The sequence below is a fragment of the Diadema setosum genome, chromosome 11 (genome assembly GCF_964275005.1).
Source record: "Diadema setosum chromosome 11, eeDiaSeto1, whole genome shotgun sequence".
Taxonomy (NCBI): domain Eukaryota; kingdom Metazoa; phylum Echinodermata; class Echinoidea; order Diadematoida; family Diadematidae; genus Diadema; species Diadema setosum.
In genome coordinates, this window is record NC_092695.1 from 23,471,076 (window position 1) to 23,491,805 (window position 20,730).

At 37.8% G+C, this 20,730-nt stretch overlaps 1 protein-coding gene across 1 annotated transcript in view; it reads left to right on the plus strand.

Moving 5' to 3' along the window:
• LOC140234721 (calcium uptake protein 3, mitochondrial-like) overlaps positions 1-20,730 on the plus strand; it is a 233,296-nt gene that overhangs the window by 128,529 nt on the left and 84,037 nt on the right. Inside the window, 1 exon segment of the mRNA XM_072314758.1 lies at positions 3,783-3,918. Within this exon segment, the coding sequence (XP_072170859.1) occupies positions 3,783-3,918 (136 nt within the window).

Consider the following 20,730-nt stretch of genomic DNA (forward strand, 5'->3'; position numbering starts at 1 on the left):
GTCTATTTTATATCAAGTGCAATTCCATTTATCAAAGATAAATTCAGTGAGGATTCACAGAATTTTGGTTTGAATTATTGCAACAGATATAAGGAGAAAATTTAACACCATTTCCGTCATACAACGATTCCTTTGACCAAAGCTATGGCAAGAATGCCACCGCAGACCTTTGAAGAAAGTGCAAATCAACTAGTGGTCAATCATGACTCGGTTGAGGTAGATGACTTAATTCTGTTTGCCCTCTTCCCCTTCTCCACCCCCCCCCCCCCCCCACCCCCCATTTATAATGCTATTTATCATCCCATATCTCATGCTGGCTTTTCTCTGCACTGGTAATATTGCTATGTTTATGTTATTTAAAGTGGTAATTGAATGTCAAGTTTGGCAGTGCACAAGGCCAGTAGATTGGTGCCCATCATCAGGCAGTGTATATGCAAAGCTGCCTGCCCGGGTGCCTGCACGAACAGATGCTCAGACAGATGTATGCAAACCCCACCCCACCCCACCTTATTTTTGTTAGCCCCCACCAAACCTCCTGGAAACATGGAATTCATATTAGTTTAAAAAACGAAACAAAACAAAATAAAACAAAACAAACAAAAGGAATACTTGGCATAGTTAAAACATATATTATATCCTGCTATTCATGCCTTTCAGTATTCTTTAAAAATGTTTGTAGTTTTGAATATCCTTGCTAAAAACACAGTGAAAGTATAAGTTCAGTGAGTTTGGGTATATAGAAAGCCAGGTAATTAGTGAATTAAACAGAGGTTTCATGAATATCACGTATCATCTGTAATGAAAAAGGTACTTTCATTTTAGTACCTGAGCAAAGTTTACATTATGTAGACAGACAGCCCCTTAGCATACTATATTCAACAATGAGTTTGAATATATGCACTGTGACAATGATATGATGAAAGCATGCAGGAGAAAGAAAGAAAGAGAGAGAGAGAGAGAGAGGAGAAGGCAGGAGAGGCCTACAGATAGATAGATGAACATAGCAGAGGAAGATATGAAGGAAGATGAGAGAGGGAAGGTATGATTTCAAAGAAAATGTCATTGAGTGCATTTAAGTTCTAATCAATCATACAATGTGAGCCCCAAATCCCTGCATTTCATTGCTGTGGTGTAGGAGACAGGGAATGATTTTTTTAAAAAAAAAAAGAAAAAAGATATCCAGTACAAGTGATTTGAGCATAAAACTTGGCTCATTCTCCCCTTCTTCTTTTACTAAATCTTCCTCCACAAATCACCCCAAATCCAAACAAATCCAGGCATAACCACTTGTGTGTTGGTGCCAGCAACACATATCTGTGGCCAAGATTTTATTTTTCCTTACAAAAGTGTTGGCAAAAATTAGGCTTCTCACCTTTGACCTTTGTAAACATAGAGGAAAAATGCACATCAATATACACCCTTTGATATACATAACCAGATGTAAACTGCTACCTTACCCCACAGAAAGAGAAGATTAAGTAGCTATTTTGTGATTATCCATCCCTGAGCTTTTGATATACCCAATGATCAGACAACAATGGGAAATATGTCATGAATAGTCTTGCGATAACTTCACATTAAACTGAAGGTACATTCAAGAAAGATTAATGCCTTTCTGCAGGGGAAATCAACAGGCTTTACAATGTGACAATGCTCACATACTTTCTAAAGAATGTATAAATTTCATGTCATTTTAGGTGCAAGATAAAACGGAATTGGAACAAGAGGAAGTACTTTTTGAGGGTAGAAATAGTTGCTTCATTTCTCCATTTTTTTTTTTTTTTTTTTGCATTCAAGTGATATCACAATTGACAAGTCTTTTGCCCCACTTTTTAGTAGACTTTATTTGCTGTTTATCTGTATGATTAAAGCTAGGGTAGAAAAGATGTATATGATCATCTCGAGGGTGACGTGCTTTATGACTCTTTGTTTTTGAACATGCTTTTCTTGTAGATGTGAAGCTATTTAAAAAAAAAAGGCAAAAATCAATGCTACATGCTCTAAAACATTTTGTGTGACAGGATTTACTGCACTCATTATTTCCCCATTTAAGTTTCAGAATAAACCATGCAGTAATGGATATAGTCAATATTGTGATACTTAATCATAGATTTCTTGATACTGACATTGTGATTATGATTCTCAAAGGTTTTGTATGCTGGAATATTTTTTTTTTTTCAAATTATCATTTTATGAATTATTTAAACAGCATCATACAGCTTTGTCAGCAAAGTTTGGCATCTCCTGAAATTGAGCCACTGCATGATGGCTACAATAATGTCTTTAACATTCATGGCAACAAGCCTTTTACTAGACTGTAGATAACTTTACAGGACAGTGACCAAAGAAGCAATTGGAAAGCAACTTCAGCCACAAAGATGGGGGGGGGGGGGGCAAATTGCTCATTCTTGTTCAGGATGATTTCAATTCTGTACCATCGGCTATCCAAACAAGCAGGCCCATTTCAACACCAATCTGCGGGTTCCTTTCTGCCTCCTTTAGAACTTACCGATCTAGTCCAAACATGAGCCTCTCCCTCTTTTTTTTTTCTTCCTTTAAGCCCATTCCTTCCTCTCCGGGGCCAAAAGAGAGGACATAAAACCGAAAATGAGCTAAGCAATTGCACCACGTCATAATTCATCGTTGATTTTCCATGACAATTTCAGAGCCATAGCCCACAAAAATAATCAACAGTGACACCGTGTAAGCCTGTATTTACTTTTGCTGAGCATGATATGAAGAGGGATCGGGTGATTGCTTTCCATTCTTTGCCGCAGGCCCACAAATTATTTGGGGCGGGGGGGGGGGGGGGGGAGGGGGACAGGAAAGGCAAAAAGCAAATGAAAGTGCTTGTAGGAATAGTGAGGCCACAATGTCAGATCATCAAATTCTAGCCAGATTTTGAAAATTAGAAATTAAATGCCGAGCAGCAGGAGATCGGGAAAAATGTGGCCAAGGGAAGAAATTCAAACGCACAATGTATGATTATTTCCTGCCGTTTGCCGCTTAACATCTGCAAAACATCGCAAATACTTTGAATTCATTCCACATATTAGACAGATTCCTGATCTTGGATGTCATGATTTTTCATCTTAACCCCTTCCCTACATTTTGAATTTTTCATAGACCTTGAAGGAAAGTCACCAGGTTCCTGTAGTCAGACGGCTTAGTGCTCTTTTTGAGTGAAGGGATGACTTGTTTTGGATGTTAGCCATCATTTTGTAATGTCTCCTGAATATGGCTGCTGTGAGCATTGTCTGCAAATTCAATGCAAATTTGAATGAGGATTTAATGTTCATATTTAATGCCATGTTTGTTTCTTTTCCCTAAGTTTCTACTACATGTGATATCAAAGCTCAGTTGTAAAGCATCTTTAGAGGTCTTGACACAAAATGGACTTACAGTAACTTGAAAGGGTTGGCTGAAATTGACGGAGATAGTGTACTGTCAAGAGCATCACCATAATGCACCAGGGCCCTGTTGCATGAATAGATGCAATCAAACCCAAGTCAGATAACAGAAGTCAAGTATCAGGGACTCAGAATTGAGTATTCAAAGACTTATGTTTGATTTTTTTTTTTCTCATTTTTTATCTTCATTTTTATGCAACAGCTCCAAGAATTGTAGAAAATTTGTTTGTGTGTTTGTGTGTTTGGAATATACTGTAGACCTGCAATAGAATGTCATCCAATCAACAAACTTCAAAACTATGTGATTATTTGAATCAGTGGTATTAAAGTCATGATCACAATTTCTCCTCATTATCTCCATATCAACAACAGGCGGAGGATCTGTCCCTGTACCCACTGTCGGACAAGGAGTATCGCTTCCAGTCCTTTGCCTCCTGCGAGTTCAATGGCCAGATCTACATGACACCCCAGGACTTCCTAGAGTCGGTCACGGAGGAGAACCCCAGACGTAAGTCTCTCTACTCAAAGCTGATCCTTCCCGGGACACAAACACTCCATGATCTCTCTTGCTCTGAAAACTTGTTCTTGAGCAATGATCAAGACCTGCAACACATTGATCAGAGATCAGGACCAGGATCCAAAAGCGCACAGTCATCTCATTTTTGTAACCCAATGAACATGACCTTCTGTGGTCATCATCAGAAACAGGTCAATGGATAGTAATTTGGGCCTTTAAAAACAAACAAACAAACAAACAAACAAACAAACAAACAAACAGACATGATGCCACTGAGAACTGTGCTTGCATTAAATACACATCTTTGTGTTTGCACCTATTTTCACTTTGAAAATGCCACAACGTATGTTGTAACATATATACCAAAGCACAAGCGCTCATGGAGTACCTTTTCAAAGCCAGTCATGTAGCACTGCATCACAGCATTCATACATATGCAAACACGGCATATTAAAAAACATTGATTTAAAGATGGTATTTGTGTAGAGTTGGAATGAGTAAAATCAAAGCAAAAGTATAGCCTGAATGAAGTATAAGAAGACATGTCCAGTCAGGTGAGTTGTCACTCTTTTTTTTGCAAACACCGTTGATGTAACCAAGGTGCTTATTGGTTGAAATGCAACTAGATGACTAGATAGCAAACATGAAAATCACTGCTTCTTCAGCAGTGCAAACGCCTACTCTTTTGTGATACATGCTATTCCCAAGTGGTTATGGGTAGATTGTGTTACAACATTGCTGCATTACAGTAACTTAGTTTCATTTCCCATGATCTGTTGCTGGAATATTGAAGTCACCCGATTTGTTTTCTTTTCTAGCAAAGAATGACACATGAATAAAATGAATGTGATAGCATATTGGCAAGGCTGTAGGAGGCTTCTGGTGGATTGGCAGTTATCATCTTGAAACAGGGTATTGGGCATAGTCATAACTAAAAAATGGATAAATTCCTATTCTATTAGTAAAGAGATGGAAAAAAAGCAATAGAATTATACATGACTTTGATATATTTCTGTACTAGCTATTTCATGCCCTGGAATTTGCCAGAAAGGCTAAAAAAAGAAAAGAAAAAGATCACGTTAATATTACCTGAAAATGAAAGGTCAAGTGAAATCTGGGAGATGATGTTTTGATATGATATTAATATAAATATTTTCAAACCAACTCCAAATTCTTTTGGGGGAGGTCTTTCATTCTCTTTCACAGCAGTAATTTGTTGTGCCAAATGCAGGCCAAATCAAATTTTCTCCCTGTTAGGATGTTACCCATTTCTTTTTCTCCAGATTTCGGAAGTGTGATAGGTATCCCATCCGTCCCCTTATGGCATTCTTTCATGAGATCACGTGAGGGGGGTGTTAGAGGGGCGAAGGTTTTCACCTGAATACCCCTCACCAATAAGAGAAAAAGTCAATGAGATGACCAAGGGGATGTGAGAACTCAATGAATAGAGGCTACTAGCATGGTAACACTTGTAGCATGGTTGCGAGCCCCATGTAGATACTCCTCGTATCTCTCTCCCATGACATCGCCTGACTCCATATTTATCAAACCAAAATAAATAGTTAAGGACGTGGAGGAAAAATCATCGTGCCATCAGGGAGGATCTAAATTTAGGTCGCGGCTGTCTAGACCCCATGTTTGAGTGTGTCTTCTAGTTGATTTATAAGAGGTCTACGTTCTGTCATGCATGTGCTCCAGGTCGCTTTATACCGTAAATGCAAAAGCTTTGGCACCAGATATAGACAGGTATCGCAACAACATCGCACCATGACCCTATCAAGTGGATCCTGATTTAGCATCTGTCAAGTCACAGACATTCAATTCCTAGCGGGTTGTCATGGTGATGAGGCATTAATTCATGAAGTTCCGGACTGAACATTGCACTCTGTTTCTATGAACAAACTATGAATTGTAGTTTAAAAACAGAGGGAGAGAGAGAGAGAAGAAAAAATGACTCACAGCTTCCATAATGGAGCTGCATCAGTCTTTGTAATGTAAGGAATTGAGCCTTCTTAAATGATGTCACAGCTTTCTAATTTGAAGTGTCACATATTTCATCGCAGTACAAACTTTTACTGATACCTTGGACATGACATAAAACTAGACTCACATAAGTATGTCTCTTCCATAAGTACTGTCATCCACATTCTGTCATCCATTGTGTTTGCTGAAAAATTCATAGACAAGAGTCACCACTGTGCAAACAGTAGAGGGAGTGGTATGTTACAATTGATGAAATAGATGAAGCATGATGTGGTATTCTGGATATATTTGAAAAGACACATCAAAAGAATCCTTTTATGTGACTGGCAGAAAGTTTGTATGTGAACCAAGTTTATGCCAATGTCTCTGGCGTAGTTTTGATACTACCCTTGACCATATCTGTTTTCCAGCTTGAGTAGTTTTCAAATACCCAGCCATCTAATTTGACAAATGGATAAGCAGCATGGCAATTAGGGCTTATAAATTAAACAAAACTTGTTCTGCATGCCACACCCTCCCCCCCCCCCCCACCTCCGGCGTCCTCGGTAGAGTCAAATCCGCCCTCCTTCTTGTCACAGCAGGATGAATGTCATCTCGTTTGCTACTGTCCTATCTCATTCTACAAGACTGAGAAGGAGCGCGGTGTCACAGCGCATGCTACGTTTGCACGTGCCGGACGATGGCGTGTAAATGGTTCCAGTGATGAGGAGTCCATCTAATCGAGTGTGGCAGGATCATTAGACGTCTCAGCAAGTACAAGACAATATTCATTTGTAATCTGCCTAATCTCTTTCTCCCCCTTTCTTCTTTGTCTCGTATTTTCTATCTCTTTCATCCTCTCCCTCTGGCTACCAAGAGATGTGACATTCTATGCTCTCTGAAATGTCGTTTAAGATGCTGGAGCCATCAAGTGTTTCTCTGGGGATGCTCTTTCTTTTTGCTTTTTCTTTTTTTTTTTCGTCGGTATGTGTGGAAGATAATGAGAAAGAGGGAGATGGAGCTTCAAATAGGTCACTCAGTCATCGGTCATAAATTGATGGGACTAATTGCCTCGCAGGAGCGTCATCTTGGTGTGTGTACGTGCAGTACCTGCAGGGAAGCTGGACAGCAGTGGACTGTCTCTGTGGACGCTCTTCATCCTCTGCTACTAGTGTGTGAAATTTGACATTATAAGACTTTGACAGCTGATATGATAGCCTAATCAATGGAATGATTAATTTTTATATCACATTATTTCTCTTCGTCATTTCTCTTCATAGCACTCTGTGCATTGCTTAATTAGAAATCCCCTGATAAATGATTGAAGTTTGAAGTTTCATTGTTGCATTTAGTGTTAGAAGTATTTGACTAAACTTTGTTGAGTCCTGGTACTGAATAGCAGATTGACTGTGCAATTCATTCATTAGATGCTTTATTGCGTGCAGTAAGGTCAGAGGGGAATTAATGACTCAGCCATATTCTAATGACATACCATTAAGGAAGCTAAGGGAATCACTTTATGTAATAACAGTTCAATTTAGTGATTAATTCTGAGGTATGACACAATGAATGTAAACAGTCAAACTATTCAAACCATGAAATGACAAACAACATTTTTACAGCAATTTACTTAAATTGACATAAATAAGATGCCTGTGTGGTGATCAGGAGGTGGTAGGTTCAAATCCTTCTTGTGTACAGAGGCCCATATTATTATTATTTTTTTTTAACATGGCTACTACTAAATTTGTGATCAATTCAGTGCTTATTCATGTCGTTGTAAGGCAATTCAGTAAAAAAAAAAAATGTAGATTTTGGAATGTTAAATTTTTGCATAGAATTCCTGTTAGCTAGTCAGCATGAGCAAAATAAAGGAAATGATACATGCCGCTGACTTGCTTCTGCCAAAGATGAGAGATTAAAACCTAAAAATGATCTTTGAATATGTTACTGTCTTGAGTAGATGTAAAGTTACAGTAGTTACAGAACATGACGTATTCTTGACATGACTTTTTAATCAGTTGGATTAGAATTCAGTGATAGATACTGCTTTCACTGCAGGGCTCAGAGGTGCAATATAAGCATAAATTTGTTCAATATGGGAATTGATGTTATCACTACACCTCATAATATTGCAACAAAAATGGTGTTTTCTCCATTCTTGACTACATGCACTCCAAATGCCCATCGATTCAGCACTCATATAATTCTTTGCCATGTCTGCCCTTTGCCTTTGTGAAATCAATTTATGTTCTAATTGATTAAATGCATTAATGGTACTTTTAATCTGGTATAGTGCATTTTATATAATGTAATATTTTGTATGTTGTTCCCTGTTTGATAAGTGTCAATTTTGCCCTGTGGGAGTAGGTGCATTACCAGGCCTTGAAGATGGATGGAAAAAAACAACAACAACAACTGGTATTTCCTGGTCAATTGAGTGTTGCAGTGGTCTTTTTTTCATGTTAACAGACAGTTGCTGTTTTCAAACTCAATCCAAAACGGTGCCAAATATTTGCAATGGATGCATGTATCACTGTACCTTCACAACACTCTGATTCTGTCTTCTGCTTGTGAAGTGGAGAGTTTGTAGGAAAGCATTCCATGAATGACATTGGTTATTCTCAGCTACTGTTTATCAGCGGGCAAAGGCTGTACATGTGAATTGAAAGATTTTCACTTGCCTGCTCCTCTGATGTTGCACAAGCTATGAAATGAAGCAATTTGCCAGCTTGCTGCAAGGCCTAAATGTTACAAAATATTCCAGATTTTTGAAAAATGTTTGCGTAGGTTTGTGATTTTACCATAAGGGTAAGGGATGTCAAAGTTTTGAGGAAGAGTTTACTCCTAATCTAAAAGCTACACACACAAAAAAAAAAATACACACACACTCACCTGTCAGAGAATTAGTGATGTCAAACACCTTAAAATACAACATTCACTCTACATGGACAAATATCATAAAATCTTTTAGGAATGGAGTTAGAAGCACAGGTTAAAGTGTCTTACAGGATATGTTCAGGTGATATATGTTTGTCAGTACTAGCTTATTTACCTTGCAGTCATGGTTGGTGACAGAAACTGTTTCTTTCGCACCCCACCTCCATCTGAGGACTGCCTAATGGCAGTCATATGTCTTCAATTTTTTCCTCTTTTTGTCTTTCTTCGGAGATGGATACTAGCACATCAATTCACGTTTTGTTACATCTTGTCACTGTCGACTCTTTCTTCACGTCAAACAATCTTTTTTTTTTTTTGGTCTGTGTATATTTCTTCAGCAAGAGTGTTCGGGCAACATTAGCAAAGCTCTTTCTATTTTGGCACGGAAGGTAAAACAAGGAATGATGGCTACTTTCACTTCAGCATGCAATGGGTTTCCTCTTTTCAACTCCCCTCCCTACCCCTCCCTTCCCCATCAATCTCTGATGACGGTTTCATGCGAAACTCTTCGAAATGAGAAGTCTGAACTTTTTTTATCAATCAAAACTCCTCTTTCTTCTTCCCTTGTAGTATTTATGTGTATTTACTTTCCTTGTGTCTTTTTTCTTTGTTAACTTTGGGATTAGATTATGCTCTTTTATGGATCTAGACATTTCCTGTTCACTGTTTTTGCAACTTTTCCATGGGTATGTTCTATAGCTCGTCTGTAAAGAGGGAAAAAGTTTTTGGAATTGTCATCAGTGGACCGGAGCACAAATTGTTGTTGTTGGTTGCCGTATTAAGTGGTGCATCCATAAATGTTATGAAATGGCTAATTGGTTGAGATGAGCAGGTTGGAATCATTCTGGACAACAAGCAATTAAGATTGGAGTAGCTACAAGGATGCAACGCAGAATTGATTACCTAGGCCAATCGTTTCGAGATGCTGACTTCCGAAAGCTGTAATGAAGTTGGAAAGGCATTTACAAATCCCTGTCAAGTGGAATACTGCAGTAAACTAGACAATGTCCAGAGGAATATCTCTCTCCGCATCTCAGATCAGCATCGTCTGGGCCGTGTCTCGCTTTGTTCAGCAACAAATGTTTGTTAGGCAGGAGTTTGGACACTAAGCAGTCATGACAAATAGCTCCCGTAATAGGCTTTGTATTCGATCAAACCCAGATTTAGACTGAAATAGCATCTGTGCCATGTGTGATTCAGCATGGGATTTACTGTCTCAAAACGTGAAAGCATCTTTGTAGATAAGAAAACAGAACAAAATAAAACAAAAACTCTACTAGATTCGCTCTTTTTCTGTTGAGGAAAAGTTATACAAGAGGATGTATGTAGAAAAGATGGAAAGCCAGAGTTGAGGCAGAGGGGAAATTCTTTTCCTGACATGTACCACCAAGTTTTTAGTTTGGTAAGTTTCTTGTCATTGTGGATTCGGAAGGAGAGGGTGTAAGGTTAAAACAATGACTCCAGTGACTGCATCAAGGAGAGGATGTTCGCAAATTAATCAACTCTGCTTGACACAAGGACTGAGGATTGCATCTTTGTCCCTGTTGTTTTTAGCTCTATATCTGAACAGTCTATACCATCATTTCCTTTTGATGAGGGAAAGTGTAAACATGAGCCACCTTCATGGAGGGCAAAATGTATCTAAAAGAGATTTACTCCCGATTGATTCAATACATAATCAGTGAGGAGGTCTAATTTAGACTTCTGCAAGTGAAAGCCCCTTGATGTGCTTTGTATTATGCAACAACAAAGGCCACTGAGGCATGTTTGAGATTGGTGATGATGTTGAGATATCATTGTCGCCCACTCAAGGAGCGGCATCTCTAAGAGGTCGGCCACCTAATGGAAGATTTAGAGAGGAGAAGTGGATAAGTGTTCAAGACACTCTTTTTTTTTTGGGGGGGGGGTCATGGATGTTGGTGGTGGTGGTTAACCAATTAGCACAGTCAACAAAGAGACAAGAGAAAGAATGTCCTCTTAGCGATCATCATAACGGGATTTGTTGGAGTGATGGGAGGGGATGAATTCGGCAAGCAGAGATGGAGATGACAGTGTGTGGCACTGATTTGAGGCGAACAGGTTTGGGTTAGAGTAAACCGACTAAAAACTCCCAACCAGAGGGGACGACAATGGTCAATATTGAGGGGGGTTCTCCTTGTTTACCGATGACTCAAGACAACAAAGTGATCCGTGCAAACAAAAAACTCTTCATCCCGTATGCAGAGTGCTTGATTTTCCCTTTTTTCTTCTCTCAGTGGTCGGTCAACCTTTTGATCTTCTTTGCTGTCAAGGGTACGCCCCATCTATGAATATCTTACTTTAATATGAGCCATCTATCATGATGTTAGAAGGATATTAAGCCATATTTTTGAATGACTTTCTTGTATTATCAAGTCATTTACAGGAGATATTTCTCTGCAGTACATGTGTGTTGAGCAGAGTGTCATATTTGATCTGAGTATGTTGAAAAATGAAATTGTGAATCATCTTCCAACTGTACTTGAAGTAAGATCTATCTTTCAATGTCTTCTGTAACACAGATGTAAAATAAGCAGGAAAATCACTGATGGAGTCTTTCTTAATGAGACTTAGCTTACTGTTGATAGAATGCAGTGAGATATGTTCTGCAATTCATTCAATCCTCTTAAGTCATTTGAATCTATGTAAGCAATTTCTTTTTTCCAAGAAGGCATCTTCAAGCATGCATGTTGCTTAGCAGCCAGTTATAGTATGCAGTCCTCGCAGCAAGCAGGGTGGCCCAATATAATGTGTGTTTGATGGTAATCAGCCATTTCAAGTAGTTCATTGTAGTATGAGGACAGAAAATGATTGGAATAATGTGCTCAGCTAATTTCTCTAGAGAGTAGTTATTGAGAATTATGCAAAAACTTGCACCTTGTTCTCTGATCTAGATATGTACTAAGTCTACTGTGTTGGTATTGTATTTAAACGTAGCGAATGAAATATCAGCATCTGCCATAACTCGCTCCATCTATTCCTTTCCATCCCTGTCTTTTGTCTTTCTTTCTCTTGACCCCCTTTCACATTCATTTCTCCATCTACGGTATCTCGCTCTCGCTCTGCTGACTTCATCCTGGTTGTCAGGAGGGAAGCTGCTCTAAGAGTGTTTAGCAAGTAGGTGTGATACTCCTTTGTGGCGCCTCCTCCAGTCTCACACCACACTGTCAGGCAGACAATGGACTTAATTGACTTAGGGTCTGGGCAAAGATACACTCGAAGCCTGCCGGCCTGGGCAGAAAGGGTTCAGAGTTTCCCTCCTGTGAGCAGCTCTCTCTCCTGCCATCTTTCTTTAGTGTTTGTTGTGCTTGTTGTTCATAATCCTTTGGAACTATATACGCCGGTCCTCTTGAGTGACTGTGCGTCATTGCGTGGGTTTTGTGGAATGCTTTGATATCATCGTTGCTTGGTGATGACGAATCAACTGTTTCAAAACACTGGGGGAGTTCCCAAACTGATGTGCATGTTGTTGGTGAAGGTGAAGGGATAGCTTGATGAAATATGTATCGGAGATTTACAGTGTAGGATGTGTATTATTTAATGTTCTATTGTATGACTGTTATATCATGATTTCTAGGGTAACTATTAAACCATGTTTTGGTAGAAATTGTTGATATCTCAACCTCAGACTGTTGTATTTATACTGTATCCAGATATTTTATGTTCAGTGTTTTATTGGTATGCGTTTCTCTGTGCTGTCATGAAGAAGTGATCAGGCAATAAACAAAACAAATAATACAGTGTATGTAGATATATTCAATACAAAACCTTTTATGGTAAGATAAATACAATTTGATTAATGCAGAGAGTGAGACTGTCATAAGTAAGTTGATTGTGGCAGTATTACGGGTAGCCCCAAAATACATACATATGGGTGTGGAGGATGCAGTAAATAAATGTCATCATAATACTTTTTTTTTTTCATGTGATTAATTCAGTAAATATCCTACCATTCTTATTTGATTCTTCTTCTGATGGTAATGGTAACGGTGATTGCTAATAGAGTTTAACTCCAGCTTAGGATTTTTTAAGGAATGAATTCGAATTGTATGTTCTTCTTGATATTGTTATTTAACATTGATGCTTTGCTCTATTGTTTTTTAAAGCAAAGGTTAAACACTTACTGTAATAGCAGAAATTTTCATGGAGTTGAAATTTTCATGCATTTTGCGCAACCAGAAACTAGCGCGAAAATAAAAGCACATGGATATTTTTGCCTGCATTATATGTTGCAGTAGTTGAAGTCTTGATTTCGCGTAATTGAAAACATGCGAAACTCTTCTTACATGGTTGAGCGCGAAAATATCCACTTTGACAGTAGGATGCTAAAAGAAGACACTGCAATACTGTAAAAGTGGAAATTTTTGCGGTGTGGAAATTTTCACACATTTTGAGCAACCAGAAACTAGCGCAAAAATAAAAGGACACAAATATTTTTCCATGACTTATGTTTCCGGTACTTAATGTCCTGATTCCACGGAACTAAAAACATGCGAACTTCATCTTACCCAGCAGAGCGCAAAAAATTACTCGCGAGAAACTACCCACTCTTACAGTAGCCCCGATTTTGTTGATGTTGTCACTGTGCTTCACAATGAGTTGCTAACTACTCATCAATTTATCTTCGCCGTCCCAAACTGGCACAGTGTCTGACCTTTGACCGACATGCCATATCTCAATCCTTCTTGCCACTAATGGCCATGGTTGACATGCAAAATAATCTTCTCTGCCCCCTCAATCGCATTGTTTTACATTGCGATGGCGCAAGTCAAGTTCCAATCTATCACGTTGTAATGGCCACAGTCATATTTCACCACTTTATTTTTTTGAAAATGTTTTTAGTAGAAGACAAACAATTGTCTGAAATTATTGTCATTATTGGAGGGATGAAGACTAGGGCAGCTCAACTGGAAGACACTGAACCTGATCCTACATAATGGATTTGATTTCAGGCAACTCTAATATTAAGAAGACTTAATGAAAAATCAATGATTAGCAGATTTTGTATGTAATTAAGATGAAATACAGAGAAGTCTTACTTTTTTATACATGAAGACATGTTACTGGGGAAAATTTAAGAAAGGGTATCATAATTCAACAATTTTTAAGCTCAATAATGTTATTGGTAATTTAAGTTTGGGCTTTGAGGCCAAGCAATATCCATGGATCACCTTTACTGTACAACAAAGTGATGATGCATTCCTACTGTATATCAGCAACATGTTTTTAAAATTGTTTAGCTGCTCATAATTTCGATACTAACTGTACTAACATTAATCTACAGAGAGAAAAACAAACAAACATAAAACAGGTTGCCTATGTGATGTTTTCAGTTATATTGTAGAAATGCGTGATACTGACTACTCAGTCTTCTTTTTGTTTGTTTACAGTCAGGAACAAGCATTAACTGCCCAATTATACATCAATTTAATTTTCAAAGTGTGCAGTAGATGCCAAATATCTTGCAAGCATAATATTTTGTGAATCGGGAGTTGTAAGACAATTTAGCGCGCAGCTGAATTCGTGATGGGAATGTGAATAACATACTGCTTGCATACACTCAACATTTAAGCGTGCATGTGCCCATATACAAATGTAGTAGGCTAGCCATTGTGAGCAGCTGCTGCCTGCCGATGTTGCATGTACATGTAAGTGCAACGGTCACATATTTCATACTCGTTTAACTAAAGGGCACTATTAGGGCGAGTTGTTAGATTCTCAAATTTTGTGACTTAGGAAATTCACACACAAAAAAATGAACTTGTGTGAAATGCTCAGCGTCTACAGTAACTTCAGTTAATGACTATAGTTGACAAAGATGTATATATAGATTAAATATGACTAAATGAGGTTGTATTGCATACAAATTTTACCTTTGAAATCAAACTTGAGATATAAAAACTAATATACCCCTCAACCTGATCTGAGTAGTTAGGACAACAACAACAACAACAAATCATGTGATTAAACAATAAATTGAATTAACTGCAAATGAATTTGTATTGGATATAATTGTATCAGTGCCTCCCCCCCCCCACACACACGCACACAAAAGAAAGAAATGAAAGAAAGATATATTATCAAATTTTCTGCTCTGATGCATAAACTTTCAAATAACATTTCAAATATGACCTGTTCTTATGGTGCAATATCTCAAACCCCTTTTACCCTCCCGCCTCAATATTTCTTCAATCACTTTTCCAAAGTGTACCCCTAAAAACAATAATTACAAGTTTAAGGAAGAGAAGGTTAAACTGTAAGTAATGATAACAAACCCAAGTACAGATTCAGGGTTAAACTATTCCCAGGCCATGTTCCTTGCCAATAGACTAATAAAAAATTGATATGATTTTGGCTCTGTTTTTACGAGTTTCAGGTGGAAACAAATTTATGGGGTCACCCAAGGGGCGCAAGAGTTCACCTCCCCATGTTGTCGCTTGCTTAAAGGGATTTTTTTTTTTTTTTTTTTTTTGTACGAAGAGGGCGTTTGAGGTATCATGTAGTATGAAAGTTTGGCTCCGAAACATCACCTTTAGGAACAGGTGGCTGAACTATTTACAAAACAGCATGTGAATAATGTTTCATAGCCTTGATCTCATTGATTGCATCATTTCTCCTTAATGTTGAAGAAAGTATCAGCAGGTAGCAGTTACTCCAACTTTGATCAGTCGATCAAAATAGATGTTCGGTATGCATTATGAAGGAAAAATACATTTTATTGCAGCAGTGAGATGTATCTGTAAGTATGGAATTTTAAGTGCAAAAAAATCACTCCAAAAACAGTCATATACTTCTTTTACACATTTATATACACTTCGTGCTAATGAGAAACAAATACTGAAAATACTTGTGCCACATTGTTTTTCTAAAGCTGCTTAAATGATGTTTCATCCAGGAAACAGGCTGTTGGCTCAATGATGTGATCACATCTGCAATCTGTCCCATCAAATGACTGATAACTCATAGTCATATGAGATTATATAAGGTATGACATGATTTTTATGTCATAGTCACCCACTTGTTAATGTTGGTATTGACAGGCATTCTTTCATTTTTTATTTATTTATTTATTTATTCATTCATTCATTCATTCATGCATCTAGTCATTCATATATTCCCTCATTTATTTTTTCCAGTTAATCAACCATTCATTTACGTATCAATCAAGGTGAATTAGAATCTAGATAAGGACTTCACATCCAAACTGACTGACATAGAAAATATATGCTTTCAACATATGTAAAATGAAATATTTAATCAAGATTCATTTAAGAGATTATACGACAGAGCTGATGTAATCATGTGTTGCATTTTGATGTAAAACATAGCAATTAATATTGCTAAAAAGTCACACTATAGGCCATGATCCCGTATATGCTTTGAAGGCATAATCTTCAAGAAAAACTTTTTTTATAGTTATAGTTTATAGTGTATTTTGTTTGTTATTTCATTGTTTTATCTTTTGTGGGGGTGGGGATGGGGAGGGAGATGAACCTGGCCCTGTTACAAAAAAAAAAAAAAAAAAAAAAATACAACAGGAAGTACAACTGACCTGGAAAACAAAAACAAAAGCGAAACTACGACAACCCTCAATTTTCCCAGATATAACCTTGTATCATCCAGGGTGTAATTAGTCGGTATAATTTTTGTTTTGTTTTTGTTTTTGTTTCTCAGTTTTTAGTCTCTTCTGAATTTAAGCTATTAGTTCACAGTTGAGTCAGATCCATACATCATGTGATGGAGGATGTTGCAATCAGTGCAATTTATTTTTTTTTTTGTCTTAGGCAGTAAATTTTAAGCACAGTATCAAGTACATTTTTTGTATTTGCATTTCCTAAAAACATTTTAGTAGTATTGTGCGGTCCTCTTTCACCAAATAGTCCTTTCAAGGACTACAGACACATGATGATACTGCAAACCTATCTCCCTCATTTACATCAGATACGTCTTCAGCAGTCTATAGTGTGTACATGAATGGTCTTGCTCAAGGCTTGATACGAATGCAGACGTGACATGGCACATGCTGTTACAGACATGCAGAGCTTGTTTCCATACAAGATAATGGTAGCAGGTTTGGCAGGAAAAGTTGAGTCAGAGATACACACCATTTGGACATGAAACAGATCTCAAAGACTCCCCCCCCCCCCCCCCCCCATGATCTAATGATTGCAATCATGAGAATATGTGGGGAAAAAAACAATATTAATGATGGAGAAATCGAAGTTGCCTGTTGAAAGAAAAAGGTGTAAAAGTGAGCTACAGGTGGGAGCCTCTGTCACCCTAGAATTAGGAAGACGGGAGCCACCTGGGATGTCATGGGAGGGGGGAGGAGAGGGGTCATGTGAGGTCACTATTTTCCGCCTTCTTGTTCTAAAAGGCCATTTCACACACACATGCAGTATTGGTCATGTATTGCAATTCAAAAATCAATTTTATTCACGACTGTTCACACATGGCCAAAAAAAAAAAAAAAAAGCCTACTTGACTACAAGTGATACAAGTGATGCATGGTCAGAAGAAAAGTTCCACATCAGTTAAAATTTGTCTGTAAAGGAACAAAAATTGTAAGCACCACAGTGAAAATTTAATCAGAATCGGATAATTATTAGGGAAGTTTTGACATTGTGAAGTTTAATAGCTAAATTTGCTGTTCAGTTCTTGAATAGTTGACATGCAAATGAGTGAGCTGATGATGTTATCACTTCATAATTTTCCGTTGATCGTGTCCAAGAAAAAGTGACAAAAATTTGATTTTTCTGCAATGAAAGTGTGGAACATGAAGCTGAATAACTGGCTGAATAACTTCAAAATGAATATCAGTCATATATTTTAGGATTTTAGACTGGGGCATAATTGCATCTGAACAAAAAAACAAAACAAAAACTGGACATTTCAAAATTTTGTGTCCAAACTATCTGGCAAGTTGTGAAATGATGACATCATCAAATCACTCATTTGATTTGCCCTTGAAGAAGTGTTTTGACGAAATAAAAAAATAAAAAAACTTCACAAATTCATAACTTCTTCAATTGTTTAATGCAAATTAAGATCAATGAAAGAACCATTATATCTGCTGATTGGTTCCCTTTAATAATGTAGCTGATAGTGCTGATAGTGAGAAAAAGAAAAGGAAACACAGAAAGAAGATGAAGATAAGCAGGAGGAGGAGCGGAGGTTGGAAGAGCAGGAAGAGAAGATAAAGAAGAAACAGAATGAAAGCAACATTGACAAAGAAACAAACATACATAACAATGTACTTGAAATAAACTAGTTTCTCCTCATACTTCTTTCAAGTGTCTATAGAGCCAGACTACAACTTTGCAGCATTCTAAGATATGACCAATATTTGTGTTTTTTAGGAAGTTATTATTTTCATCCAACTACATCTTGGAATCCTCACTCTCTCAAGTAGGAACTAAGCCTGAGGACATCAGAGCAGAATTGGTAGAAATATGCAGGATTACACATTCCAAGTCCCAGAACAATATATCATTTCCAAAATGATATTTTCTCGCATGCCAAGAGGATGCAAGCATGTGGGTAATGATCTGACAAAATGATCTGAGGTGTAGAATTTCTCTTAGGGGTTCACAAAATGTAGGCCATGTTAAAGGTACATACCTTACCATTTCAGTGGCCCTCAGGTCCCCCCAAAATTGTCAGTGCAAATGGTTACTTTGATGCCAAATTTGATTGTCAATCTTGTGGTGCAGCTAATTGTTATCTTCATTTTTTATTTAGATTTTGACCTCCCTTAATAGTGACCTCATGCCTGTCTTCCCAATTCTAAGCAAATTCTGTCTCAACTATTTATCTATGTGTTTTAATGATTTTGAAATAATGTTCCCCCTGCCTTCTGGAGGAGCAAATATATCAAGTCCCATACACTGCAGTTATGCTTCAAAAATGAAAAATTGTGGAGTTCTCTATACATTATCTCTATATCACTCCACTATTGTGACATTACAAATCAGAGTAGCCTTCTTATCTGTAGATGATGCCACATTAATCTATCCCAAACTTAAAAATTTCAAACTTCTGAATGGCATTGCTGACTTTCCTCAAACCTCACTGCAATATTTCTGCATTTGATAAATCCATAGACACATCTGGAACAAAATCCCCTAAAATACAAGGAAAATTTAGCCAGGATCCTCACTGAACGGAAACCTACTTATCATTGGCTTGGAGAATGTTAAAACATAAAAGCATGTCAAACACTGCACCATCTAGCAGGTTATGATCAAATACAAAAGGGATGGTATAGCTTTGGTTGAGGTGGGGCATTCAGATTTTAACGTTTTGCAGGATAAAAAGAAAACTCTTATGAAATATTGAAGAGCATACAATTCTAAGAAGAATTCAAAGCTTATTTGATGAAAATTGGTTTTGTAATGGCTGAGATATCCAAAAGCAAAGGAAAACGAAAGTGGACGTAATAAAAGGTGGGTCCCACCTTTTATTAGGGTCTCTTTGTTTCTGGATAATGCAGACTTTGAATACCTCTTAGAATTGAATGCTCTTTCATAATTTCATAAGAGGTTTATTATCATCTTGCAAAAAGTTAAAATCTGAATCCCCATCTCAATCAAAACTCTACCAACTCCTTAAGTATGACCGCCTTTCTAATGGTCTTGAACATACACTATGTCTATGTCTATGTCCAGCCACATCAGTCTCACTCTTTGTCCCAAGGTTATGCCAGGTGAAAGTAGCTAAGAGTGAAGTATGAGCAGTTAGTTTGTGAATGAATGTGTTTTGCTGTACTTTTGTATTTTGATAGGTATTCTAGATGATCAGATAAAAATTTCTCACCATTTTGACTGTACAGCAAGTATCCGAAAACAAAACATTTCAGGGCAGGTCGATCATCAGACAATATGTGAAAGTTTCCCTTTTTGTCTTAGTGATATGCTTTCTGTGAGGGTATAATGATCTGTCTATAGACTTGGCACTCAAAAGGATGGCATGGAACGATTTATGCTTGCAAGAATACCAAATGCATCTAACCCCACCCTCCCTACAGTGTGTTCAACTCATGCAAGGCGGGAAGATTGAAGTCTGGATATGAGATTGAAAGTCCTGTATCCATCAAACACAGGCGTGGGTTATCATAACTTACTTTATTCCACCTTTTTTTTTTTACCGCACACATCAACATTTGGCTAGACCCCTTGGGTCCATAGCTAACTGTGCTGTGGTCATCTTTTATGACAGTAAGTGATGTCTTTATGGTCCAGTGAAATTGTCATCTCCTGCTTTGAAAATATTGTTTGTTTTGATTTGCCCTTTTTCTCCTGTAAAGCCATTCGGTGAAAGAGCAAGAGAGATGCTTATACTCTCATCTATTAAAGGGGAAAGAGGGGATGGATTTCTCTGAAACGAGTCATTGCTCTTCCCAATTTTCTCCTGCTTTTTGCTTGAAGGCTGTGCTGTGGTGTTGATGTTTATTTGGATGCTCCCCTATCTTTGTTTTGAGTATTACCCAGGTCTGGAACTTCCAGTCATTATCGGTCGGTCACAAAGGAGCTGCCAACTAGATGGGCGCAGTAAAACAGGAGGAGTCAGAGAGGCTTGCCGCCTAAAATCGACAGACAAACGTTGATTCGTCATTGACCACTTTCTCTTTGCAAGTTGACTTTCGTCGTGAAGCAGGATGTACAACTTCCCCAATCAGATAAACTGGGAAGATCTTTTTCCACAGAAGATTCCTGGAAATGAGGTGCAGTAAACTTCCTGTCTCCTAAAGACAAGTTGTGTAACCTTCATGATCCTCTACCCAATGTATCACCCCTTCTGCCGTGCTCCGTCGTAAATATCAATGGAGGAAGATGATGACAATGTATCCTGTGTCTATTTATTTATTGGTGCTTCACTTGCAAC